Raw genomic sequence first — 26,687 nt, 5'->3', positions numbered from 1 at the left:
TCAAGGCATCAGAAGTCAAATAGCGCAAAAACGCTGCAACTTCCTGTTTTTTATTCACAATTCCCATAAGCTTAGCAAAAACCATTTAATTAAATAAAGGAGGAAATTGTTAAACATCCAAACAACTAGTGGCTCAGAGTTCATAAGTGTCAATGTTTACTAGCGCTTTACCCAATGTCTAAAATGTTAACTGTGCTTAAATCTGCATGTCTTCGGAGTGAGGGAGGACACCCACCAACCAAGCACGTGGAGAACATGCAAACTCCACGTATACAGACATGAAGGTGTGACTTAAACCCTCGACCGTGGAAGTGCAAGGCCACAGCACTAACCACTTCGCCACTCTGCTGCCTGCTTTTAATTAAAACTAGACGAATTTACAGCTCATCCGTTCACACCATTTTATTTGTAATAACAATACATCTAAATGTTATGTTAAAAGTGATGCTTTTACAACAAGGACGCAGAGTGGTCCATAAATTACTTCTTCCATCTGATATTATTCTGTCCAATTGGTTTTGGTGGGTTATTTGACTTCTTTTTCACATAAGAAGTTAGCAAATAGCCCAAACATAATAGCCCTGAATCCAAAACATGGGCCTAGTTAACATGTGTGGCCCACTTTTTTTTTATTTTGATCTGCTGGATCCAGTGCAGGATTTGTTTGATCAGCAAGATCCCAGGATTTGTGCTGAACCTGTAAATGTCACTGGTTGGATTTTGATCGATTTGAAACGTGACTGTTGTTGGATTTCTGGTAGGTACTGTAACAAAGAACACATGGCGGATGAGAAAGAGCTTCCTTTAGCTTTAGCTAAGGTGAAACTCTAAAGCACTGTAAAACCAACTCCAGCTCTTAAATCACAATCACCGTGACGACGCTACAATCCCCACACGTGCCAGGATTAGTTGGCTGTGAGGAATAGGAAACAGACATATTTACATGTTTAAAACATAAGCGAAGAGCGTGGTAATGATTGTTAAAGCACTTTGTACTATAAAATGCAACATCTTTCTTGAATTCTTTTGGCCAGACTTTTCCTCTTTTTCTTCCCGTTCTTCTCCTTGCTGTCCTCCATTTTCCTGGCACGGATTTCTCTCATTAAGTCGAAAAACACCTGAAAAGACAAGACGGATGTGATGAGACACGACCACAACGCCAACGAGTAAGCAAGATCCATCTACAAATCTCTGACTCAGTAAGGTCAACATCAACAGCAACATTCAAGATAAGGTAGGGCCTCTTTGCTAAAATAACTTGTGCCTTTCATACTTGTACTGTCCTCTGTATTTCCCATATTGTACTGCATTTTGTATTCTAATCCATTCCACTTTTGCAAAATTAGCCTTGCCTGCTGCCTGTGTAGGAGGGATAGTACAGTATACAGTTTCTCTTTTCCTTGTAAATCCCAGTGACACTAACTGATCTGAGATCTCATGCATGCACAACAGGGCAGAGAGCACTTTCCTTCAGGTCAATCACTGTGCCTTTTCAAACCATGAGAAATTCTTTTTCAATTTCCAAGGTTTCTTCCTATTGCCACTGTCCCCCTCGGCCTTCTCATCAGGGACTATCTAACCATTTTGATTAATACACATTTACATTCCATACAAACTTAAATAAGTATTTTGATTGTGCAAAGCTGCTTTGCGACAATTACAATTGTTAAAAGCGCTATACAAATAAAATGTAATTAAATTAAATATCAATCCACAGGACAACATCTGTACCTTTCTCTAGACCTTTCTCTTCAATCATGTGGCCAAAAACGGTAATCACGTCTAAGGAAATAAATCTTGCGCATCAAATGTAACAGTGTTGTCTCTGTGCCTTTAAATTGTGTGGGGAATCCCGGACACTATTTGGTTTTGGACCCGTTTTCCACTGTATTGGAAATCTGCATCTGTATCTGTCTCCCCAAGGATTTTTCAAAATTAGGATTATTCACCATCGGGACAGATTAACAGGACAGACATTTTCCATCATCGTGTTCCCGGACTGAATCATTGAAACAAGTTACAAGTTACAAGTTATGACAGTTAGTACACAGTAAGATCCTGTAGTGATTGATAAAAAAAAAATAGGTTCTAAATCGATAATATGCACTAATCTGAACAAACCTTGCTCTACTCTTACTACTCTTGGTCTGAATTCTAGAATTTTCCAGACATGTGTCCCTACACTTTATACATCGGAGCTGGAATAACTTTTCTTGTTTGTCAGAAACTCTAAAGTCTAAGTTCGTGCTTCCTTACAGGATACTGACCTTGTCGACGTTGGCCCGGGTTTTGGCTGATGTTTCCACGTAGCACACTCCCCACTGCTCGGCTCGACTCTTGGCCTCGTCTGCGCTCACCTGTCTCCTGTCCTCCAGATCGGACTTATTCCCCACTAAAAGGAAGGGTACATTCTCATCCTCCTTCACACGCAGGATCTGCTCCCTGCACAGAGTACGTTATGATTAGTGTTATTATTTAACAGTGTTCATCAAGCACACTTAAGACAGTGCTACTGTAGAAGATAACTCTACCTGAAGTCAGCAGTCGCAGCAAATGACTCCAGCTCGGTGATGGAGAAGACACAGAGGAAGCCCTCTCCACTGCGGAAGTAATTGTCCCTAATGGCCGCATAGTCTTCTTGGCCTGCTGTGTCCAGAATGTCGATCTGAACCTCCTCTCCATCCAGGACGACCTTTTTCCTGTAGCTGTCAGCTTTCGTAGGCTCGTAGTCCTCCACAAACTGGTGAGGAAAAAAAAGTAGTAGGATAAGTAAAATGTGAGTGTTTTTTTATGGCTCTGGAGGGATTTTTTTTTTTGTTTTTTTTCAATTTTAGATCAAAGTTTAACAGTTAGGTGCATTTAATGCTTGAATAAGTCCCACCCAAATTCACATTTTTCCCCCAAGATCTATAACAGCTCGTAATCATCATTGATTCATTAAATTAGTGACAACGGAAAGATAGTTGGCAGCAATGACCTTTAGACTTTGACTGCTGTAGGAGAAGGATACATTTCTGAGGACTCTAACTTTCACATTTTCAACCTACAGGCGCACATCCACCACCTCGTGTCTTTGGACCATGGGGGGTGTAAACTGAGTATGTTTGTATAAGCCTTATTGACGGCTAAAGAATTTGTAGAAATAGATAAAAGCTTACAGCTAAAAAATAAGCTGGTCTGCTTTAATGTAACCAGTGACAGTATTTCACGTTGAAGCCCACGTATATGTCTGCCTGTCTTTCTGTAGTACAGAACTCTCTAACTGTCTAACTAATTATTACAAAAAGATAGAATTTTGCAAGGTTGAGTATTTTATACACCAGGTTGTATTTCTTTCGTTGTCAGCCAAATAAACTCCCTGCTTGGTTTTTGGACAGTGAATCACAGATCACAAAGAAATTTTAAAAGTAGATCGGATAAAGAAATTTTTTCCTTAAAACGACTCCAATGCGTTAAAATTCACTCATACTACGTCAGCGAACTTGTTGGTAACTGCTTGTTATTTCAGCGAACTAATCCCAGAAAAAAAAAAATCCAGTTTCACGTTTCTAATTAATATCTATTGATGCAGGGGTTTATTATTCTGCACATTGTCCCTTTTTTCTTTATCTAATATCATTGCACAGTTTTTTTTATTTTATTGTACAACCAAATTCTTTATAATTTTATATTTATACCATATTGTATATAATTTATTTCATTTTGAACTCATTATATTTAATTTTTTATTTGTACATGGATAAAACGCCACGTCAAAAAATTTAATTTCACTTCTGTTGTACTTGTATAACCATGTATGTGACAAATAAAATTCTTGAATCTTTACATTAAACAAGTTGTTTATTTTAAAGTAGATTATTAAATCCAGCACCTAACTGCTCATAACATTGCTTTTACTTAACATTTTGATTTCACTTATAGTGCAAGTTTAACTTTAGACAGATATCCAAGTACTGCAAAAGTTTTATCAAATTCTGTCCAGTGGTCGGTTTTAGACACACCCACAGTTTGACACATGTGCAGTACACCATTCTAATCTGGCACATAAATGCTCATTATTTCACTTCTACAGTACTTGGACTTTATTTATAGTGCAAATTTAACTTCAGGCAAATACCTCAGGACTGGCAAGGTATCACTAAATTCTGTTGAGCCAGTTTTGCATAATGCTGTGACAGTGAATCTGTGAATCTGGACAGACAAAAAAATTTTCTTAGACTGGTTTCAGGTCCTCCATTTTACGAAACTTAAAGGTATCATTGAAAGAGTGACTTCTGACCAATGTACAGACAAAACCTCTATTTTATTTATATAGATGATCGTACAGTTAAAAAAATAATAATAATAATAACATGACAGGAGGCCAAACACAAAAAAGCACTCTGGTCTTAAATCAGCTAATTTAATCCACATTTGATAGAAACAACTTAAAGTTTTGCTTTCGAACATGTTCTACACATCTTTAATAGTTATTTGTACATTTATGGAACTGAAAAAAACCCTTTACCTACTACTATGTCAGTATCAATGCAAAAATAAACCAAAGCACTTATCAGGCAGAAGTTCAAGTTCCCGAATACCTGTCTCTTTAATAATGTCTTTAAAGGGCCTCTTAGTAGTAATAATTTGACTTACACAGGTTGTGGCAGTACCTCCACACTGTGCACATGGTTGTCGCTCCAAAGATCTACACACTCAAAATGTACATAATATTTACACCTCATGTTGACCTTTATTATAACTGCTTGTGGTTGGGTTTGTGGCCTTGCGTTTGCCGTTTCCAATAATACGTACAGTATGTAGGCTGTACATATACAAAGAACTTAAAAACATACCTAAAAAAAAAAAAACCCACAAAAGTCATTTAAAATGTCATTAATCATTTATAGTTGTTGTACATTTTCCAGCTGGCGGATAGTTGACTTTAGTGTGAGGAAATATAAAATAAGGCAAATCTCTTGTCTTACAGAACATTATTTCTCCCCATTGCTGTTATAATAACCTCCAGTCTTTTTTTTTTTACTTATCCCTCACAAGTTCACTGACAAGTTTTGTACTGTAAATACGCTTAACTATTAAAGCCGTGAAATTTTATTCTAATGAAAGTGTTCTCCATTATGTTGCAGACTGGACAGTGTGGAGTTATGTGACCACTTACATTGTTGTACAGTATGTTTTTAAGTTGACAGTACATGAACATACACAGAAAGGAAAGTATTAACAGAATAAAAATAATATTAATAACATTAATTAAACAACATATTAATAAATGGCATCATGTCAATCAGAGGTTTTGAATGTCAGTTTTGATTCATTTTTCAATTGCGTGCCCATAATTGCATATGGTGTATAACAAAATCTTTTACCAATGTGATTTCCAACTGGATTATATTTTACCTAACATTATTTCAACAGGTCATTTTATTGCATACAAAATACAATATGATTTTTCCAGATACTTTTATCTGGATTTACTCTATCCAGATTCCCCATGTAAAACTAACCCAGTTACAATATGGCTTTAGTTTTCAACTAAAATGAAAATAGTTATGTTACATTATTTCCTTCAGCAGCTTAAAATTAATCATTTTTAAATTCTGTTTATCATATTCATACAGTAGCATTGACTGTGCAGTAGCTTCACGATGGTATTTAAAAAACTTATGTAGTTTATCAGAGCTCTTTCATGCTGTTATGGCATTAATATGCCAAAAAAAAGTATAAAACAATATTTACATACCAAGTATAATTATCTGAGTAGTACAAAAAGCAATATTTCCTTTTTTGTGATTTAATCCACTTTATAAAATTTTTTTTTGTGTGTGTGCTAGTATTCTTACCTCATCGTACATGAACTGTAAGGTGAGAGCGGACTTGCCCACCCCTCCACTGCCGACCATAATCACTTTATGCAGGGCCAGAGAGTTCTGTCCTTTTGGCTTAGCGGCTGCCATGGCAACTCAACGTTGTGAGGAGGTTTATGGGATGTGTAGGAGAGTGCTGTAAGGAGAAGATGTGAAGAGAGATAAGGGTGAAGAAAGTCACACTCAGCCAAGGATCTTATGTAATCAAAGATGATGAAGGAATTGATCTATAAGTATATTTTAAAAGCGATTCTCCATATTTGGCTTTTGGATTCCCACAACGTGCTATAAAATAATGCTAGAATCTCTTTTGCTTTATTTATTTATTTATTAGGAGTTACATATAAGATGGAGATAAACATGTTAGCTACAGTAAGTGTACATTTGCAAAACTGCTGCTCGTGTTGTGTCAGAGGCTAGTAGAACAGACTCCATCTGCCCTCTTTCACATGCATGAGCTCAGAGACACCCATGATTATCTTATGTCACTGTGACTGACAGGGGGGAGAGAGAGGATGCCATCCAAAGCCCCTCTCAGTGAGCATGGCCAATTTCGCTCCTCAGAACACTTCATCAGGATTCAGCTTCAAAATTGGGCAAACAATTTTCAATTGTACCACTTCTGTGATGTTGTTTTATGATAATTTTAATAATAAGGGTGAAGTTAAATCAAGTAGCTAACATACATTAATAAGTCACAAATTATACAGTTTTATGATTTAAAAATTAAATTAATTAAAATCAGTAATGTTGAATTATTTTATTAGTGGTGAAACAGATTGGACCATACGGATCTCTTCGAGCAGTTCAGCATGCATGTGAAGTGGAGATTAATTGCAAAATTTAATTAAATCTGCTGCCCCATGCTGTTATATTTAGGCCCATTCCTGAGCAAAAAGAAATTGTATTTTCATTTATTTTCTCTCTGGACTGCACACTTTGTGAAAGTCAGGGTTGCCATACCCACAAAATCCCCTTAAACTGCTTAAAAAAAAAAAAACTTATTCTGATAGAAGGAAATTAGGCTAAATAATTTATGTAGTAAAACTTATACTTACTGTAGGTAATATATATATATATATATATATATATATATATATATATATATATATATATGCACCCTTTGTTTCACTAAAATATTTAATATATTTTTTATATTTGCTTCATATTGCATATCTTTAATTTGAAACTTAAGAATTTTAAGATTGTATATAAATATTGGCCATCTTGAATGTTGTTTTTATTTATCATGCGGAGTTTCCTGCTTTAAGGTCTGTGAGTAATAAAAGGAAAGTAATATTTCAATACCCCCCCACACTTTATTTTTTTGCCAATCTGAAAAAAATTATCTAATTTAAAACCGTGATACTACCCAAACCGTGTACACTTAGGTGTACGAAAAAAATAAGGTTTAAATTCTTGCTCTATTGCATTTGAAACTCATAATGTTAACCCTTCAGTCTCTATGAGTAAACATAAAATGACAAAATGAAATAATGCTTCATGAAGAATAAAATATACCCAAGGGTGTTCGTGAGAAAATTAACAACGGGGTGCGGCCTGATCTAAATCCGTGTTACTGTTACCGCCTGAGGATGATTGTTTTTTAAATTATATTATATTAAAACAATATTAATCATTAAAAAAGCCATGTATACTGGAGAAATTAGTTTCTACAAAAAGAAATCCTGCCAACTTCCACTGTGTGGAAACTGAACTTCATGACAAGTCCTGGGGTAAATGTTTTTGAATTAATCACTTAATAATTACACAAAATAATTCTACAATAAATTTTATTTTCACACACAGGGTCAAAAATAATCCAATAATAATCTCCCTATATATTCTTTCTACAATCTCTCTCTCTCATACACAGGGTGGGCCATAAGTTTCCATAAATAAAAAATGTTTTTGTTTATTTACTATGTTACAGACACCCTAAGAAATGCTTTTAACAAAAGAGTAACAAATTAAAATCATACTGATGGTCAGGTCAGGAAGCAGTTGCAAGGGTGCAACTAAATTTAACAGAAAACAATGGTAAATATGGTTGCAAGAAACGATGAGCAGGCCCAAGCACATGACGCCAACGCTACTCTGGTGCTCCAGAAAGCCAATGGGCACACCGGGCACATGCATTTAATAGGGACATACCAATACCATTATGACAAATGTTTAGAGCTCCAAAAAGCATCACACTATGATGTCACTCAATATAATGCACACAAAAAAGTTATTACATTCTCAATGTTTCGAGATCACATAGGTACTGGACCCAGGCTCTCAGGCATCATAATGGCAGCAGATTCTAACCATGTTAATGAAAGCAATTAGAAATCATGTTAATTCCCCCAAAAAGCCAAAAATGGTGAAAAAAAAATCCTTAGGAAATGAATAGGGACCTTTAAACATTATGACGATATAGGGCTGATGTCATAGTGCTAGGGCCCTAATCACACACGTTGATGATATAGGGCTGATGTCATAGTGCTTAGGCCCTAATTACCCACGATGACGATATAGAAATTACATCATAGTGCTTGGGCTCTAATAACCATGTAAATCATATTATATAAATAAATTGTTCCTTGTAAAAAAGTTCTTTTTTTTCTATGTATGGGAACATATGGGCCATATAAGAATATATATTGATGCTTATAAACACACACACACACATATATATATATATATATATATATATATATATATATATATATATAGTTATTTACACACAAGGGGCAATTTAAGAACACTAAATAGACTAATCTGCATGTCTTTGGACTGTGGGAGGAAATCGGTGTATCCAGTGGAAACTCAACAAGCACAAGGAGAACATGCAAACTCCATTCACACAGACCCACACAGATCTATCTATCTATCTATCTATCACCCAGGGGATGCAACAGTTGTGTTCATACAGACATGCTTGAGAGAGCTGCAGTTATGTAAACCTATAAACCATCCATAACAGAATAGACATTAAAGTTTATTTTCATCAGAAAGTTTAGGCATTTGTGTAATGGTAAAGCAGAGATGATATAACTGCCAGATCAGATCAGTGTGTCACTAAGCATTAAACTTTAACCTTTATCCTTTAACCACTAGTGTTACAGGGTGGGTGTCTTTAATGAGTGACAGATCCACATGCACTGAACAGGGAGTTAAAGCATCCTCTCATCCTCGAGCCCATTGAGATTCAGCGCGTGAGTGAGGTTTAGCCGGCTAGCGTTATGTGACTGTAGTGCTAACTAGCCGAGCTAATACTACTCCTCTCAATACACTGTCTCCATACATAGTTATAACATTCACGTTTTAAATATTTAACCCACATTTTGCCATAGTTAAACTTACCTTCGCTTCTCACGAGTCAAACAAAGGCACAAATTAAAAGACAGTATATATATCTAGGAGGAGCCCGTCCCTTTCTACACACAGATAAACACTCAATGTCCCGACATCCCGCATCCAAAATGTCCTTGCAATTATTCTGATCAACCCCGAGTTATTATCCAAACCGACACCAGTCTCCTGGTGTACAACCCGACAGGCATTAGTCCACCGCTTGCCTAGAGACCACCGCCTCGGCTAGCTGGGAATCAGACAGCAGTGAGGCTGGGAGTCGACTCCGTAAATGAATCGATTCCTTATTCTAGGGTTTGGGAATAGGGAGTCGATTCCAAAGCTTCAGAGTAGGCTTCTCACAGTTGTTTAATTATGTTTAAGCATTTCAGTTTGAGGTTGTGAAAATTAAACAGAAATAAACAGAAATTATTGATTTAGTTGATATTGTCCAAATTTCCAAAGGGAAAATAGAAAGGAATTTTTTTTCCTAAAGGAAAATAAGAGGAATAAAAGCATGTGTGGATTTTTTTCTTTGCAAAATAATACAAAACTGCGAATCTTTTTAAAATATTTTTTATTTTTGTACTTTTTTATAAAGTTGTTCATATACTTCCATGTCATACTTTAATTGCTAGAAAAGTGGTTAATTTTCACCATTAACCTATTACAACCGGGCATCAAAATATTTCAAGATTAGCTCTGGTTACAAGCCCTGTTTTTTCACAGTAGAATTTGCTATTGATGGTCTGGACCCTGGGGATTTTAATACTAAAAAAATGCCACGAATGTCAAAAGAAAAACAGCTTGTTCTGTGGGACAAGCACTTGGTCGAGCCACAGACCTGCATTGCCTTTTTTTTACGTAAAGATGCTGGCTCTTCCATTGTGAGGATTGTTGTTTTGGCTCAGGGTCGTAAAGTTTTGTTACTGTTAATGATTCTTGACATGAAGGTCGGGTCATCCACGGCACGCTGAGGGAGTTCTTCACAGACTTTGACAGACACAGACTTTAAAAATGTGTTAAATAATTCACTAAACTGACAGTTTTTGGACGTTTGACGTTAATAAAGATGGAAATAATTAGAGGATTATCTAATATTTAAAGAACTGACATCACATTAGTGCAGATTAATTCAGAAATGTCTTGAACCGACTCTTTAAATCGATTCAGTTGATTCCTATTGCTTAGGGACCGAAAAAGGAGTCGACTCCAAAGTCTCCGGATCCGAACAGGACGAAGCTAAAGCGTTAGAGACACGCATGGAGATGCGCTGATTGGATGCGTCTGCGCATGCGTAAATACGCACGCTGATCTTGTCTTGGTGATGTGAAGGCGGCGTGGTTGTATTGTCTGTCTGTATCAGCTGTTGAGTAATTCATTTCTAATGAACAAAAAAAAAAAAAAAAAAATGCAATGAGACAGCATTGCTAATGTTTTATCAGTGTCTAGTTTCATTATAAGCAAAGTCTGTCTATAACCTAATCTTAAATGAAAATGTAATTTGCTTCCTTGTAATTAGGAGAAAGTGGAAACAGCTGAGATGGAATCAAAAGTGGATGGTAAGAGGAACAGTGCACTTCATGGACTTTAACAAGCGTTCAGCAACACATACTGTATCTCTGTGCCTGTGTCTCTTTTTTCACTTGTATATGCATGCACACTCATATAAAGCACATACAGAATCTGTGTGTCATTTATATATATTTTATACACACATCCCTCAGTCAGCCATTACATTATGACCACCTGCCTAAGTTTTGCCACCATCCCACTGAAGCACGAGTGACACTGACACCTTTCTATCACAAGCCTTGGCCTCCCATGGCCCTGTTGCTAGTTCACCGGTTGTCCTTGCTTTGATCACTTTTGGTAGGTTCGTTGGTAGACGAGGCTCACTGATGCACATGGGGAGTGAAGGCTGTCCTGTGTAGTCCAATTCAATAGAAGAGTTACTGAAATTCAAACAGAGAAAAGTTTAATGTTGGTTCCAATAGAAAGGTGTCAGAACACACAGGTCATTGGTGTTTTGGTGGTTATCACTGATTTATCACTGATTTTGTGTATACGGAGTCGGTCAAAAAAATTTATGAACTTCAACCTGAAAAATATATGCCTCTGTTCACATGATCTTATCAGCGATGGTGCAACTACTGACCTCTTTAGATGAGGCATAATACTATACATTGCTACTATAATTTTATTTAAGGTTTAAAAAAGGGCATAGATAACTTTTGAAGTATACATTTATTTGGCTGACCGTGTGTGTGGCAAAAACATTTCTACACACACAAGAAAAAGAAATAGCGTGATGTATATCATATTACTATAATATTACTAATAATATTATCCTATATAATCTATATCCATCTATTTCTCTCTTTCTCTCTCATATATATTGCACTGAATTTAGTATTAAAATATTTATACATATACAAGTTTTTCACAAGTGTGTATACTTTTATTTGGCTGACTTTATATGTGCACACATGTAAATACTCATAGCCATTTTGATTCCCTAGTCCTCAAGAAGACCTTTTTATCTGCATTAAGCTCCAAATATGCAGAAAAACCATGGAGTGAAACGTTTCAGCTGGTGCACAGATGCATGGTAGGAAAACCTCACAACTTCTGCACATGAAATATTAAGAACCTGCTAGATGCAGGATGATGTAAGGTGCGATTTAGCTTAAGGTTGAGAGTAATACTGACCATCTGCTTGCTGCAACCATATGCTTCTCTGTGTGATATTCCATGTCTCAACCAGTTATGCAAGTGATAGCACGGTGCTGCTGTGCTGCCGAGAGAGTTGCGTGCACAGCCTAACAAATGTCTTCCAGATGCAGGGCTTAAGTAGGACTATTGTGGCCAGAACTGACTTGTTCCAAACTAAGACGTGAACTGCCGTTTCCTTCTCTAGAGCTTGGGAGAGGAGAGTATCGCATGCTCGTAGAGACAGCTGTAGAATATGAATTCCCAGCTTTCCAGTGTGACCTTAACTTACTGTACTGTACACATTTGTTATTGATTTTCATGTGATCTCATGTAAATGATTGCTGAATGTTAAACAACAGACATTATTCACTAGCAGGATGTTAAAACTAACCGGTAGGATGGTATGTGTAAAATTGTGTGTCATTTATTAGTCAAAAATGTATGAACAGTATCTATATAAGTAAATAAATATAATGAATGCTGCTTCTCCAGAGTTCAGAAAACCCCTAGTTTATTCTTTTGATCCTAATATCCATTAAAAGCCCTGGAAGTTTTTGCTCACAATGGAATGAAAAGCTAAGTCAATGCTCAATAATGGCCACTCTCAATGTAAAGTTTTAAACCGAGCAATATTAATGTTGAGGTTATGAGATTCTCCTTTAAGTCTATAATGCTTTTACCGAGACACACTGATGGTTTTTTGATACTATACATAAATCACAATACAATTCTTTTACCCTAGAAATGATGGAAGGCAGGTGATTATATGAAGCTAGTAAGCAGCGCAGTTTTGCACATAAATGTGATTAGTGTCCTTATTGCCATAAAACACTGTTCATTTTCTTTTACAGGAAAAATCTAGAGCAGACAGCAGGCACTGTGAGCCAATCATTAGATGCCTGCAGAAACTCCAGGAAGCTCAAAATGGTAATAATCTCTAGCACATCATTCATCATGCTGCAGTACTGAAAAACACAGTTAGGTGGGGGTGGGATGGGAGTTTAAATATAGATTTAGGTTGTTTTTTTCTGCTTTTCTGTTCGAGGAATCAAATGATATACTGTCTATGAACCTCTTTTCTGTTCAACAATAATGTTTCTTTTTATGATAAGTTGTTCTTTTCATGTCTTTATTAATCTTTAGTGACCTCTTTGAGTGCCATGGTGACCAGACTGGAGATGATTGCCAAGGAGAGAGAGTTTGAACTCTTTAATTACAGCTACCATGTTTGAGTAATGGAACTGTTTGTACTTTTAAAGCACTCTTTTGCCTGGGGAAATTACATTAGCAATCAAAAGAATGACGAGCTCTGTTTACTTCCTTGAAAGTAGACAGCATGGTGTCACCAATTCCCTTTGCACGTCTTTGGTGCCAGTTGACGGACAGACATGGTTTTGAGAGCAGAGCCTGACTGTAGGAGCCAGAGCCTGGGCAGTAGATATGATAGAAGCCAGGATATAATCAGTAGAGACAAGAACTATAGAAAGAGTCTACTAAATTCAGAGCGGGAGCAGTAGAGGTATTTAGAGCAAAAGCATGACCAACGGAGACTGAGCACTGGAGATGGGAATAAGCAGAAGGGATGGGGAAAGTGGCTTTTCCTAATCCTGGATTTGTTACTGATGTATTTAAATTCTATATGGACCTTTTTACACCTGGAGTGTGCTCAGTGACTGAATCTCAGGCTTTTCATATTACAAGCAACAATCCCTCTTCTCCCTGTACATCTCTGCTTGTTTCTGCCCAGCACACTCACACCTAATATACTGACGCTCTGATGTTTGATAAAAATTAAAATCAATAATTATGATTGAATTTGAATTGAATTTGAATTTGAAATTTGAATACAATTATTTTTGTCCCTGGTCTTTAAAAAATATCTTTCAGCCTTCCCTTACAATTAAGCTCTGTGCATTTATTTCACAAGATACTCAGTCCACCAAATACAAGATGTCAACCTTATTTCTAACCACATGTACATTGAATTTAAGTAATATGACCTGTGATAACAGGTGATACCAGTCAGTAAAAACCTGCCTTAAATTATGATGCGAGTAGTCCTGTAGAGGTCATAAAAATGTCTTTATATGCTTAGTGGCACAATGAGAAAAACCCAACCCCCTAGCCAACATGCGTAGTTTATATACATGCTCTTAACTATATACTGACCGTCTGACCTCTGTAGACTGGGCTCCCACTTAAGTCCCACGGAGACCGTGTGCTATCTGACAGCTGATCTGTTCTATGTGGAGGTGCTGCTGCTGCCTGGGGGAGAGGTCGAGGATGTGAAACTCGCTCAGCATGGAGAGGCTCCTGAGGTATGAAGCATGCAGATGGTTTATACGGAGACAGTCACTTGGTTGATGGTTTATACGGAGTTCTTGGTCTTTGACCAATTACTTTTTTTTTCTTTTTTTTTTAGTCAAATGCATCACTTTGTCAGTTGCTAAGGTAAGCAATGACTACATAAAGAATCCGTAAGGAATAAACTGTGACCGAAAGGAATGAACAGAATTCAAGAGGGTTTAAAAGTTTTTATATCCATATAGACATGCACACACCAGCCACTTTGGAAAGAACACCATGTACATCCACAAGTTCATACAATCATACAATGAAATTGAACAGTTTTTTTGCTCTATGGTTTTAGTGAGTCTCTTTCAACTCTATAGCTTTAGATTTTTGTTCTTGGCTGAAAGAAGTGGAATCTGATGTGGTGTTCTGCTGTTGTAGACCATGTGCCTCAAGGTCCAATTTGCTGAAGTGCTTTTTTTTTTTTTGCTCATCATGGTTGCAAAGAGTCATTCTGAGTTAGTGTAGTTTTCCAGTCAACTAGAACAAGCCTGAATCTCTTGATCTGTATCTGCATGATGGTATGCATTTAACCAGTTATTGCATGTTGAATTTAGGATGAAGAAGTTTAAGGAATTCTCACTTAAGATGGATGACCTTGCTTCTCTCTACAACATACCAGGAGACAAGTATTGCTTTACAAAGCATTGATTAATTCCACCAATCTACAATTTTTATTGGTTTTTATGTAAGCTTTTGTGTTTTTATTGTGCAGTCCTACCAAGGTAAAGTTGTACACATCGCTTCAGCATCTGCAGAAAGACCTCCTAAAAATCTCAAATTTACCAAGGTATAAAGAATGTAAAACTTTAGTGTATCAGATGAGAGGTGTTAAATCCTTGCCAGATTAATAAAAATGTGTTTAATTTTTAGGCATTTGATAGAGAATGATGCTCATGTTGATATGGTTCTGCATGGAAGAATTGGGCGTGTTATACCCAACAAAGAAGGTAAAATCATGGTATCATCAATGCTTTAAACGATGAGTAGATGTCCAAATAGAATGTAGAAGTATCATTTCTTACTAGGAAGCCCAATGAGCATTGAGTACTACATCAGCCCTTCAGATGCTCTGATGGAGAGGTTTAATCCAGGTAGGGCAAGACAGTTTTCCACTTTATTATTGCTTTTAATGAGTTGTAAGGTCTAAGGAAGATGCACTGATGCATTTCATGGCAGTGTAAAGAAGCAGAATTCTTGCTTGATTAATTTATTCCGTGACAGGTGAGGGCAGCCGTAGCCAGACTGCTACGGTGGGGGTGTGCACCAGTGCCAGTCCACACAGGTTGCAGATGGAATCTCTGATTCCCACACCACCTCAAGTGGACTCACTAGGGTGCGTAATGAGATTGAGAATTGCTCTGACTTTATGCCTGTGGGTTCACGAGTTTAATTTATAAAACTGAAATTTTTCACATTTGAATGGTTGACTCTTTGAACTAGGCTTAAATTTAGCTTTATATGGTCTAGAGTTTCTTTAATCATTTCTCAACACACTCATGCTGGATAATACTGTACAAGGTCACTCAAGAGATGGATAGGGGTATGAATTTAACATTAAAAGGATGCTAAGTGATGGTGAACTATGAGGGGTGTTCAAGTCAAACTGGGACTCTTAATTATCCAGCATTAAGGAACACAGTTATGCAACCATAAAAACTCACTTCATCCTTTTATATAATCCCCTGCTACACTAATGCACTTGTTTCAGCCTTTCACTAGAGCTTGGAAAACATTAAGGTAGAAGGTTTCCTCAGTACGCCGGAGCCATGATCAGAATGGCTGCTTCATGTCTGAAACGCTAGCCTCCCAGGAACTCCTTAATGACCCATACATGTAGAAATGGCTTGCAGCGTGGTCAAAACTGCATGGGGGATGTGGTGATAACTCCCGGCTGAGTTCCTGTAATGTCCAAGCGTCGTTTAGCAATGATTGTGTGTTCAGTTCACACGTCTCTCTTCAGCAAGTTGGCCATAAGATAATTTTTAAGAACCAGGCTCCACTTACGACTGCAGTGGCATCAGAACCACCACGACTGGAATCATCATTTACAGATATGTGGCCTCCTTCAAAACATTTGATCTGTTGACGTCTTCTGCAACTTTCAATCACAAGTCTCGGTTTGACTTTACTGCCCCTCGAAGTATGTCTAAAAAACAACAAAGACCATCATTAGTTACAATTTATTCATTCTTTTAATAAGCACTCCATCACACTCAGAGTGGCATTGAACAATTATCCTATGTAAGCAACAATTCTCACAAGCCAAGCATACACCAGGCTGCCAATCACACGCTGCCATGCTGAGACAAATTCATATGCTAGGTGCTACAAACGGAAACTAACAGCATGTTTTTATGTGATGGGAGGAACTGGAGGGAATCTTAAAGAAGCCCATGCAGATGACATGCTAGTTAAAATCTATATCAACTAGTGACACTTGTTGTATGACAAATTGCTATAATGTATACTACAATAAACTTTGCAGACACTAATGCACTGTATTATACAGTACTTAAAACTTGTCCTTTCCATTTCCCCCTGGTTGACTTGCAGATGTTGTTTAAAGGGAGGTTTTTTTTTTATTAGACCTCCAGGGTCGAGGATTTGATTCCCACCTTGGCTCTGTGGGCCAAATTTGCATGTTCTTCCTTTCCTTTGGGTACTCCGGTTTCCTCTCGCTTTCCAAATACATGCAGGTTAGGGTAACTGGCATTCCCAAGTTGTTTGTAGTGTGTGTGCTCTTTGATGGATCAGCACCCTTTCCAGGGTGTACCCCAAGTCTCCTGGAATAGGCTCTCAACCCCTGTGACCATGTACACAGGATAAGTGATATACAGTCTTGTGCAAAAGTTTGGGCACCCCTTAATAACAGATTTTGGTGATTTCTTTTTAAATTGAAAAGATGTTAACGCAGTCTCTCTTGGAATTGGAAAAAAAATGCACAATATTTTTTAGCAAATATTAATGCATAGTTACGTCTTATGCCACAAATTAAATAAAAATAAAAACATTATTATGGCACTGTGCAAAAGTTTGAGCACCCTACATAATCAGTACTTAGTAACACCTCCTCTGGCAGATATCACAGCTTGCAAACGCTTTTTATAGGCAGCTAAAAGTCTTTCAATTCTTGTACTTGGATTTTCTTCCAATCTTCCTTGCAAAAGGCTTCTAGTTCTGTAATATTCTTTGGTCGTCTTGCATGCACAGCTCTTTTAAGATCTACCCACAAATTTTCAATGATGTTTAAATAGGGGGAGTGTGTTGGCCGTTCCAAAACCTTCAGCTAGCATCTCTTGAGGTTTTCCATAATGGATTTTAAGGAATGTTTAGGATCATTGTCTTGCTGTAGAAGCCATCCTCTTTTCAGCTTCAGCTTTTTTACAGATAGTGTGATGTTTGCTTCCAGAATTTGCTGGTATTTAGTTGAATTCATTCTTCCCTCCATCCGTGCAATGTTTCCTGTGTCACTGGCTGCAACACAACCCCAAAGCATGATAGATCCACCCCCATGCTTAGTAGTTGACAAGGTGTTCTTTTCATGAAATGCTGCTCTTTTTTTTTTTTCTCCAAACATGCCTTTGCTGATTGTGGCCAAAACGCATCAGGCTTCTGTAGATGTTCTGTTGCATACTTCGTTGGATTTTATGATGGACGCAGGTAAGGTTTTCTTCTGCTGTCTCTTTCATGAAGCTCTTGTGGAACAGTGCACCACCACTCCTGAGTCTGCTAAATCTTCCTGCAGATTTTTTTTTTGCAGTCAAATGTGGGTTTTGATTTGTCTTTCGACCAGCATACGAGCAGTTCTCTCTGAGAGTTTTCTTGGTCTTTAAGATCTCATCTTGACCTCCACAGTTCCCCTGAACTGCCATCTCAGTGAAACTACATTTCTCACTGTGGAAAATACAAGCTAACAATGCTTTTCTATCTTCTTGTAGCCTTCTCCTGCATTGTGGGCATCAATAACTTTCATTTTTACAGTCTTACACAGCTGCTTAGAGGAACCCGTGGTTGTTGAGTGTCCGCAAGTGTGTGCACAAGGTTAGAAGAGTCAAAGTATTTGTAAAGCTTTGAAATTGTCATTTACTAATGACAGCTGTTGCCCTGCATCAGATCTAACGAGCTGATTAGGGTCTGAAACCTTGTAAAAAGAATCTGAGACTCTGGAACTCTTAGGGTGCCCAAACTTTTGCACAGTGCCATAATAATGTTTTTATTTATTTATTTTTTGTTCAATTTATGGCATAAGAAGTAACTATGCATCAATGTTTGCTGCAAATATTCTTCCTTTTTGTTCTATTTCCAAGAGAGACAGTGTTAACATCTTTTCAATTACAAAAAAATCCCCCAAATCTGTTATCAAAGGGTGCCCAAACTTTTGCAGAAGATGAATGTTTAAGTGTAGTTAGCTTATTTATTTTTGTGCTTATTGCTGGTGATTAAATTCACATTAGATATTTAAATCATTAAACAGCATCTCTCTCTGTGATTGATTTAAATAATTTCTTTTTCACCTGCTGAATATTCCCAGGCTTCCTATTTTCATCCCGCTGTCCGAAACCTGCTCCGAGTTCCTCCCGGCCTTCTTCCATCTCAAAATCAAGCCACCAGTGCCCATGCTCAGCACCTTCATCCACAAGATGAGCCAAATAACTGGTCATTAATTTATCTCTGCCAGCACTAGAGGATGAGATTAATATAAACTCTGATTAAAGTTATAACTGCATGAGGTTTAGTCCCAAAGAATGCTTTGGCACTCATCATCATGTCCCTGAAGGTGTCCCTGAGAATGCTAACAGAGATCCTGATGAATCTTTCGTAGACATTCCTTCAGATGCTAACCTGCAGGGGGAGCCACTTTTCCAGCTACTCCAGTCGACTACTTTTGAGGACAAGAGAGACTGTGATCACTTTTTTGTGGTATGTAAAATGTTGTACTGCATTGATTGTATTTAATATAATTAATATATGCTTTTATATTCTTGTGATTTTCAACACTTTTTTTTTTATAGAAATAGATCGAAGCATAAATATTTACAAGCATTTCATAGAATCCAATGTAGTGGGATGTAAGGAAAATCCAAAAACTATTTCTGTGGATGAATTTTGAGGAAATGAGGAAAAATCATGTTTTGAAAAACTGCTTTGCCAACAGTTCCAAGTGCACTGATTAACATTATCAGTTGTATACCAGTAAAGTCGTGACAGGATCATTGGTACCGCAGGGGCAATCTGTGCCTGAAGTGACCAAAGGCCAGCCATCCCAGTTAGATGCTGGCTGCTGTAGAAAGGCATCAGAACACACAGTGTGTCACAGCTTGCTGTGTATGGGGCTTACCAGGCAATCAGTTCAGATTTGTTGATCTAGCCTCCCAATTCCTCAGATCTCGATCCAATCGAGCATCGATGGAATGTGCTGGATAAACAAATCTAATCCATGGAGATCCATGGAGGTTACCTTGCAGCTTGGAGCATATTTAAAGGATCTGCTGCTAAGGTCCTGGTCCGGCTACCAGAACACACATTCAAAGGTCTTGTGGAGTCGTGCTGGTGGCACAGGTGAACCGAAAACATAGGTGGTTTTAATGTTATGGCTGATCTCCACATCATTTTGGTGAAATGTACACAGAAGTTTAAATGTCCTGATAAAATGACATGAGAGCACAGCTGAACAAAACAAAACTGACTGAAGGAGATCAGTCGACTGAATTGATTATAGTCAGGCTTGTGTGAAAATGCTGCATTGAGCTTTATCAGGTGATGAAACAGAACTCGTTTTATATTTAATTTTGTTAAAAACAAATGGAAAAAAGGCAGTGATGTTTTCCAATAGTAGTGTCTTCTTTGTCTTTCGGCTGTTCCCTTTCAGGGGTCGCCACAGCGAATCATCTGCCTCCATCTAACCCTATCCTCTGCATCCTCTTCTCTCACACCAACTAACTTCATGTCCTCTCTCACTGCATCCATAAATCTCCTCTTTGGTCTTCCTCTAGACCTCCTGCCTGGCAGTTCCAACCTTAGCATCCTTCTACCAATATATTCACAATCTCTCCTCTGAACATGTCCAAACCACCTCAATCTGGCCTCTCTGACTTTATCTCCAAAACATCTAACGTGGGTTGTCCCTCTGATAAACTCATTCTTAATCCTATCCATCCTTGTCACTCCCAAGGAGAACCTCAACATCTTCAGCTCTGCTACCTCCCACTCTGCCTCCTGTCTTTTCTTCAGCGCCACTGTCTCTAAGCCGTAAAGCATCGCTGGTCTCACCACTGTCCTGTACACCTTTCCTTTCATTCTCGCTGATACTCTTTTATCGCACAACACACCTGACACTTTTCTCCACCCATTCCAACCTGCCTGTACCCGCCTCTTCACCTCCTTTCCACACTCTCCGTTGCTCTGGACCGTTGACCCCAAGTACTTAAAATCCTGCACCTTCTTTACCTCTGCTCCCTGTAGCCTCACCAATCCTCCTGGGTCCCTCTCATTTACACACATGTATTCCGTCTTGCTGCGGCTAACCTTCATTCCTCTGCTTTCCAGAGCATACCTCCACCTCTCCAAATTTTCCTCCACCTGTTCCCTGCTCTCGCTACAGAGCACAATGTCATCTGCAAACATCATAGTCCATGGGGACTCCTGTCTTACCTTATCTGTCATCCTGTCCATCACCAGAGCAAACAAAAAGGGGCTTAGAGCCGATCCTTGATGCAGACCCACCTCCACCTTAAACTCTTCTGTCACACCTACAGCACATCTTACCACTGTCTTACAGCTCTCATACATGTCCTGCACCACTCTAACATACTTCTCTGCCACTCCAGACTTCCTCATACAATACCACAGCTCCTCTCTTGGCACCCTGTCATACGCTTTCTCTAAATCTAAAAAGACACAATGCAACTCCCTGTTACCTTCTCTGTACTTCTCCGCCAGCATCCTCAAAGCAAATACTGCATCTGATGTACTCTTTCTAGGCATAAAACCATATTGCTGCTCACAAATGCTCACCTCTGCCCTTAACCTAGCTTCCACTACTCTTTCCCACAGCTTCATTGTCTGGCTCATTAGCTTTATACCTCTATAATTGCCACAGCTTTGCACATCTCCCTTGTTCTTAAAAATTGGCACCAATACACTTCTCCTCCATTCCTCTGGAATCTTCTCACTCTCCAAGATCTTGTTAAACAAACTTGTCAGAAACTCTACTGCCACCTCTCCTAAGCACTTCCATACCTCCACAGGTATGTCATCAGGACCAACAGCCTTTCCACTCTTCATCCTCTTCAACGCCCTTCTCACCTCACTTCTACCAATATTTGCTACTTCCTGTTCCACAACAGTCACCTCTTCTACTCTTTGTTCTCTTTCATTTTCCTCATTCATCAACTCCTTAAAGTACTCCTTCCATCTTCCCATCACCCTCCTGGCATCTGTTAGTACATTTCCATCTCTATCTTTAATCACTCTAACCTGCTGCACATCCTTCCCATCTCTATCTCTCTGCCTTGCCAACCTGTACAGATCCCCCTCTCCCTCCTTACTGTCTAGCCTAGCATACAAGTCCTCATATGCTCTTTGTTTGGCCTTTGCCACCTCTACCTTCACCTTACTCTGCATCTCCCTGTACTCCTGTCTACTCTCTTCAGTCCTCTCATTGTCCCACTTCTTCTTAGCTAGCCTCTTTCCCTGTATACACTCCTGGACTTCCTCATTCCACCACCAAGTCTCCTTGTCCACTTTCCCCTTACCTGATGATACACCAAGTACCCTCCTACCTGTCTCCCTGATCACATTGGCTGTAGTTGTCCAGTCAACTGAAAGCACCTCCTGACCACCCATAGCCTGTCTCAACTCCTCCCTAAAGACTTCACAACATTCTTCCTTTCTCAGCTTCCACCACTTTGTCCTCTGCTCTGCCTTTGTCCTCTTTGCCTTCCTCACCACCAGGGTTATTTTACACACAACCATTCTGTGTTGTCTGGCTACACTCTCCCCTACCAACACTTTACAGTCACTGATCTCTTTCAGGTTACAACGTCGACACAAGATGTAGTCGACCTGAGTGCTTCTGCCTCCACTCTTATATGTCACCCTATGTTCCTGCCTCTTCTGGAAGAAAGTATTTACTACTGCCATTTCCATCCTCTTTGCAAAGTCCACCACCATCTGTCCTTCTACATTCCTGTCCTGAAGACCAAACCTGCCCATCACATTTTCATCACCTCTGTTCCCTTCCCCAACATGTCCATTGAAGTCTGCACCAATCACCACTCTTTCACCTCTGGGGATGCTCTGCATCACTTCATCTACCTCACTCCAGAATTTCTCCTTCTCTTTTAACTCACATCCTACCTGTGGGGCATAACCACTAACAACATTGAACATTATCCCTTCAATTTCCAGCTTCAGACTCATCACCCTATCTGATACTCTCTTCACCTCTAGAACATTCCTTACAAACTCCTCTTTTAGGATAACTCCTACTCCATTTCTTTTCCTATCCACACCATGGTAAAACAATTTGAACCCTGATCCTAAGCTTCTAGCCTTGCTACCTTTCCACCTGGTCTCCTGTACACACAGTATATCCACCTTTCTTCTCTGCATCATATCAACTAACTCTCTTCCCTTCCCTGTCATGGTCCCAACATTCAAAGTCCCTACTATCACTCCTAAACTCTTGCCTTTCCTCTTCTCTCTCTGCTTACGAACACGCCTTCCTCCTCTCCTTCCTCGTTTTCCAATAGTAGTGTAGGTTATATTATAGCTAATAGAAGTGTTTTTCTAAAAAATTGGAATAGAATCTTTAAAAGTAATTTTCTCCCTGTTGATTTTTGGGGTTAACTAGGTCAGACCAGTTGTGCATGAGATGTGTGCAAAAGTGAAATATATTTCAGTACATGAAAGCCTGTAGTTTTCAGGATTATACTTGGTAGAAAATATCAAAAGCTGTCAATGTGAGGGGATTTTATAAGATGCCACCATTATACCACCAAAGTGCAGTGAGCATCATGTGACCTTAATGAATTTCATCTTTTCAGGATAAGTAACATTGGGATTTAATTTGCCAAGGAATTTTCCATCACAGTTGAACTGATGAAGTGTCTTAAAAGAGTAGTGTAACATCTTGAAATTTACTCATCAAATCGCCTTGACTCTGCTGGGAAAGAAAGGATGCTTTAATTATCTGTATAAAACTATATAATTCTCAAACCAGTCATTGCACTTCAGTAGCATCATGTACAGTACAGCACCGAAATGTATAATTCATTGCATTTGGAAATCACTCTTAGTCTCTGCCAGGTGCTGAGTTTCACAGCTATTTGTTTGCTGATGCCGAATGGAATTGTGACTCCTGGAAAGGATCCCTAATTCACACAGTTCAATTCACCCTTCCTGCCCATGTACCCGCCTTATTGGACCTCCTCCGGTATCAATCTGCCATCAACACTCTACTGCTGAGCTGCATCACCGACCTTAAGCAGCAGCCCGGTAATGTGGTAATGATGTAGAAACTCACTGAATTTATCATGTCAAAGCTGTGCCTGAACTTCTGGACATCCTTATGGCAGATTTGGTGTGTGACCTGAGCTGTGAAATCTTCCCTCAGTCTAACTGCAGCTTTTCTGTAACCTTCAGCATCCCAGACTGCGAGACACTGGCAGTTTGTATGGGTTTACTTGATCTTTTTTTTTTTTTTTTTGATGGATCAAACCTGTTGATTGTAACTCCCTGGTTTACAAACCATTCACTCTTCTTGTGTTCCATATTCTCTTTCTTGGTGTCTAGTGTTTGTTTCTGTAGTGAATTGTCGTCAGCTTCACTGCAGGCTTCTAATGCCTGGTACAGTGGATCACTCTCTAGATGACTATGTCTCCAGAGTCCTCACACGGTACAAAATTATTTGTTGCTTTTTTATTAAAAAAAAAAAAATTATCAATGTAAAAAAAAAAAAAACTACTGTATACTATTGTATGTGTTGCACTTCAACCTTGGAATATTATAAATGTTATTAAAAAATTAATTGCAAATATGTAGTACTTCACAATTAATTGCATAAAAAAATCTAAATTGCAATATGGACCTGTGCAATTGTTTAATCACATAAGCCTGAAATTTATTATAGGCGATATACACATAGTCAGGAATTTATGAAGAATTTATCGTGAGTTAGTTTTTTTTTAAATAAGTACTTTTGAGGTGCTTAAATTAAAAAGATTGATTAATCATTTGTGCCATTATTTGCTGTAAGCCAAGATAAATGTTTGCATACATGCAAATTGTACATTTTAGTTACAGTTATAGCAGTTTAAATTTCAATACATGTAAAAAAATATTTATATTGCAATGTGATTTTTTTATTTCTTTTTTTTTTAATCAAATCATGCAGCTCTACAAATATGCAAAAATATTTTACTTCTGATATGTGGTAAAATTTATATAAGAAAAAGGAAGTTACTCCCTATCTCCAAAGCACATAATCACATGACTATATTTATGTGGGGCGATAAAGTCAAACTGGGGCTTTTTATGGAATTACTCTTAGATGAAGGTGTAAAAATCGATTAACCATCACTTCAAGATGATGAAACTTAGTAAACATTTGAATGGTGCGAATGGCCCAGCTGAGGTGGTTTGGAGCCCACTGCAGTCGTTTCTGTAAACAATCAACGAGTAGAACACCTGATCCTTAAAATTTGACGGACGACTTTTCTTTTTTCAAGTAAAAAAAAAAAAAGTCACGAGTGTTCTGGTTCAGATCGACTTAGCCCTAACATTACTGTGGATTAATACTGTCCGACTGACTGATCACACTTGATTTGATGAGGATGAGAATGGTTTCAATCAGGTGAAATGCCCTCCCTGTCTTTCAGCCCAGATTAACCCCTGTAGGAGATTTTGGACCATGTTAGACATTGACTTCAGTCTCCATCACAACTAACACATCAACTAATATTTATGAATATTTATTAAAAATATTTATGGAAGCATGGTCTTCATTACTACAGTATATTTCCAGAGACTTCCAAGTCACACTGAAGCTGTTCTGGTGACTTGTGTTGGTACAAAGCCATGACCGAGACAAATTGTGGTTTAATAATCAGTATTGTTTTGGGTATTTCATTCCAATGACTGTAAATCACTCACAACCTCTCTGAAACAGTTATGTAAGAATGTTCATTTGCATAATTCCATTTACAATATGAGTATTGGGAAGGCTAACATTATTATAATACTTAAAAATTGATGTACTGAGTAGCCCTAATGGAATGACTTTGAACTTGTTTACATGTTTCATTATGTTTTTTTTTCTTTCTTTCTAGGTGCATGTCCATCCCCATCACTTTAAGAGCTATACGGAAGAGAATATCCAGTCTGAGGGCTCCAGCGCTGCCAATTGAACTCAAGAAGGCTGAAAATTCAATCTCTGCACCAACACATTGCACTGTGGAAAACACTCCAGCCATCCTCCCTTCTGCCGTGCTCTCCCCAGAGCCCATGGAGGAGGACGAGCTTCCCTCTAACCCTGCCCACTATGTCATGTCTGTAGCTGCCGCTCCGGCTGTTGATGATGCTAATACAGATGCGATTGCTAACCGTTCCCCCTGTGTCTCTGTGGGTGTCCATTCACACTGGGTGGCCAGCGGCTTTCCATCTGAGATGATTTAGGATAGTGGAAAGGGATGATCATGGTGTGATCGGAGAGATATACAGTAAATGATTTGCTTTTAAGGAAGTCATTAATAAAGATATTTTAAAATGGAAGAGTCACATAATCTCCAATTTTCTCAGAGCGATAGAGATTTTTGTATCTAAACACTGCAATACATAGCACTCATTTTAGTACAGAGTCTTCCAATGTGCTGTCTTTATGGAAAAATACTGTACATGGTGTATAGGAGATCCACCATCCTGTTCATTCTGCCTTTGTCCGTGGATGTTCTCCGTGGATCTGCGGAACTTTAATTTTTTTTTTTTGTTTTGTTTTTTTTAATTGGTTAATAAGTTTGGCAACAGTGTTATGATGTCCTTGCCAAGTTTTCTGTTAGCATTTGGTAAAAAGTGTTAATTTCCACCAATGTATCCAGGCTTCCCACATACCCTGTATAATGTCAGGTTGTGTTAAAAAGCCAAAGCTGAGGCAGAAGGTTGTCCTTATTATATTTTTGTTTTACATTTGCAATGCCTCCTGCTAATCTGTATAAGAAAGACCCTAAGAACAGGAAGTACACCGCATTCTTCTGTTGCATGCTGCGGAGGCATTTGGCTGTTACGGGTTTACTTCGGCTTGGCATTTGACCCTGTTCCAGACAGCCAACACACCGCTGATTGGTACCATGCGAGCCAAGTAAACAAGTAAAAAGGAGTTGCTTTACCTAGAATTTGCTCAAGTCCACTCTGGGGGGA

General features: G+C 38.4%; 2 protein-coding genes across 2 annotated transcripts; one reads left to right on the top strand and one right to left on the bottom strand.

Annotated features, from left to right (window-relative positions):
- ralaa (v-ral simian leukemia viral oncogene homolog Aa (ras related)) lies at nucleotides 1-9,458 on the bottom strand. Its single transcript, XM_053495250.1, has 5 exons — nucleotides 9,216-9,458; nucleotides 5,841-6,000; nucleotides 2,532-2,740; nucleotides 2,268-2,442; nucleotides 1-1,118 (listed from the first exon to the last, which is right to left on the bottom strand). The coding sequence occupies exons 2-5, from the start codon at nucleotides 5,952-5,954 to the stop codon at nucleotides 996-998; spliced, it is 621 nt and encodes a 206-aa protein (XP_053351225.1). The 5' UTR covers nucleotides 5,955-6,000; nucleotides 9,216-9,458; the 3' UTR covers nucleotides 1-995.
- A 1,230-nt stretch (nucleotides 9,459-10,688) lies between these two features.
- zgc:111976 (uncharacterized protein LOC553663 homolog) lies at nucleotides 10,689-26,045 on the top strand. Its single transcript, XM_053493923.1, has 17 exons — nucleotides 10,689-10,765; nucleotides 11,726-11,814; nucleotides 12,770-12,845; nucleotides 13,062-13,116; nucleotides 14,104-14,236; nucleotides 14,341-14,369; nucleotides 14,828-14,899; nucleotides 14,986-15,060; nucleotides 15,144-15,220; nucleotides 15,299-15,364; nucleotides 15,495-15,606; nucleotides 18,805-18,929; nucleotides 19,096-19,193; nucleotides 23,573-23,771; nucleotides 23,852-23,947; nucleotides 24,069-24,171; nucleotides 25,604-26,045. The coding sequence occupies exons 1-17, from the start codon at nucleotides 10,747-10,749 to the stop codon at nucleotides 25,947-25,949; spliced, it is 1,770 nt and encodes a 589-aa protein (XP_053349898.1). The 5' UTR covers nucleotides 10,689-10,746; the 3' UTR covers nucleotides 25,950-26,045.
- Nucleotides 26,046-26,687: the final 642 nt, after the last annotated feature.

The sequence above is a fragment of the Clarias gariepinus genome, chromosome 4 (genome assembly GCF_024256425.1).
Source record: "Clarias gariepinus isolate MV-2021 ecotype Netherlands chromosome 4, CGAR_prim_01v2, whole genome shotgun sequence".
Classification (NCBI taxonomy): Eukaryota; Metazoa; Chordata; class Actinopteri; order Siluriformes; family Clariidae; genus Clarias; species Clarias gariepinus.
The sequence above is the reverse complement of the archived record's forward strand: the minus strand, read 5'-3'. Positions and strand labels throughout refer to the sequence as shown.

What these genes read in the sequence shown, in the direction of transcription:
- ralaa (XM_053495250.1), bottom strand. Translation starts at nt 5,954, where the DNA reads ATGGCAGCCGCTAAGCCAAAAGGACAGAACTCTCTGGCCCTGCATAAA. An exon ending in TACAGTTCATGTACGATGAG is followed by an intron (nt 2,741 to 5,840) that starts GTAAGAATACTA and finishes TTTCCTCACCAG; the next exon opens with TTTGTGGAGGACTACGAGCC. An exon ending in CCCGGGCCAACGTCGACAAG is followed by an intron (nt 1,119 to 2,267) that starts GTCAGTATCCTG and finishes TTGTCTTTTCAG; the next exon opens with GTGTTTTTCGACTTAATGAG.
- zgc:111976 (XM_053493923.1), top strand. An exon ending in GATGGAGAGGTTTAATCCAG is followed by an intron (nt 15,365 to 15,494) that starts GTAGGGCAAGAC and finishes ATTCCGTGACAG; the next exon opens with GTGAGGGCAGCCGTAGCCAG. An exon ending in CAAGATGAGCCAAATAACTG is followed by an intron (nt 18,930 to 19,095) that starts GTCATTAATTTA and finishes AATCTTTCGTAG; the next exon opens with ACATTCCTTCAGATGCTAAC.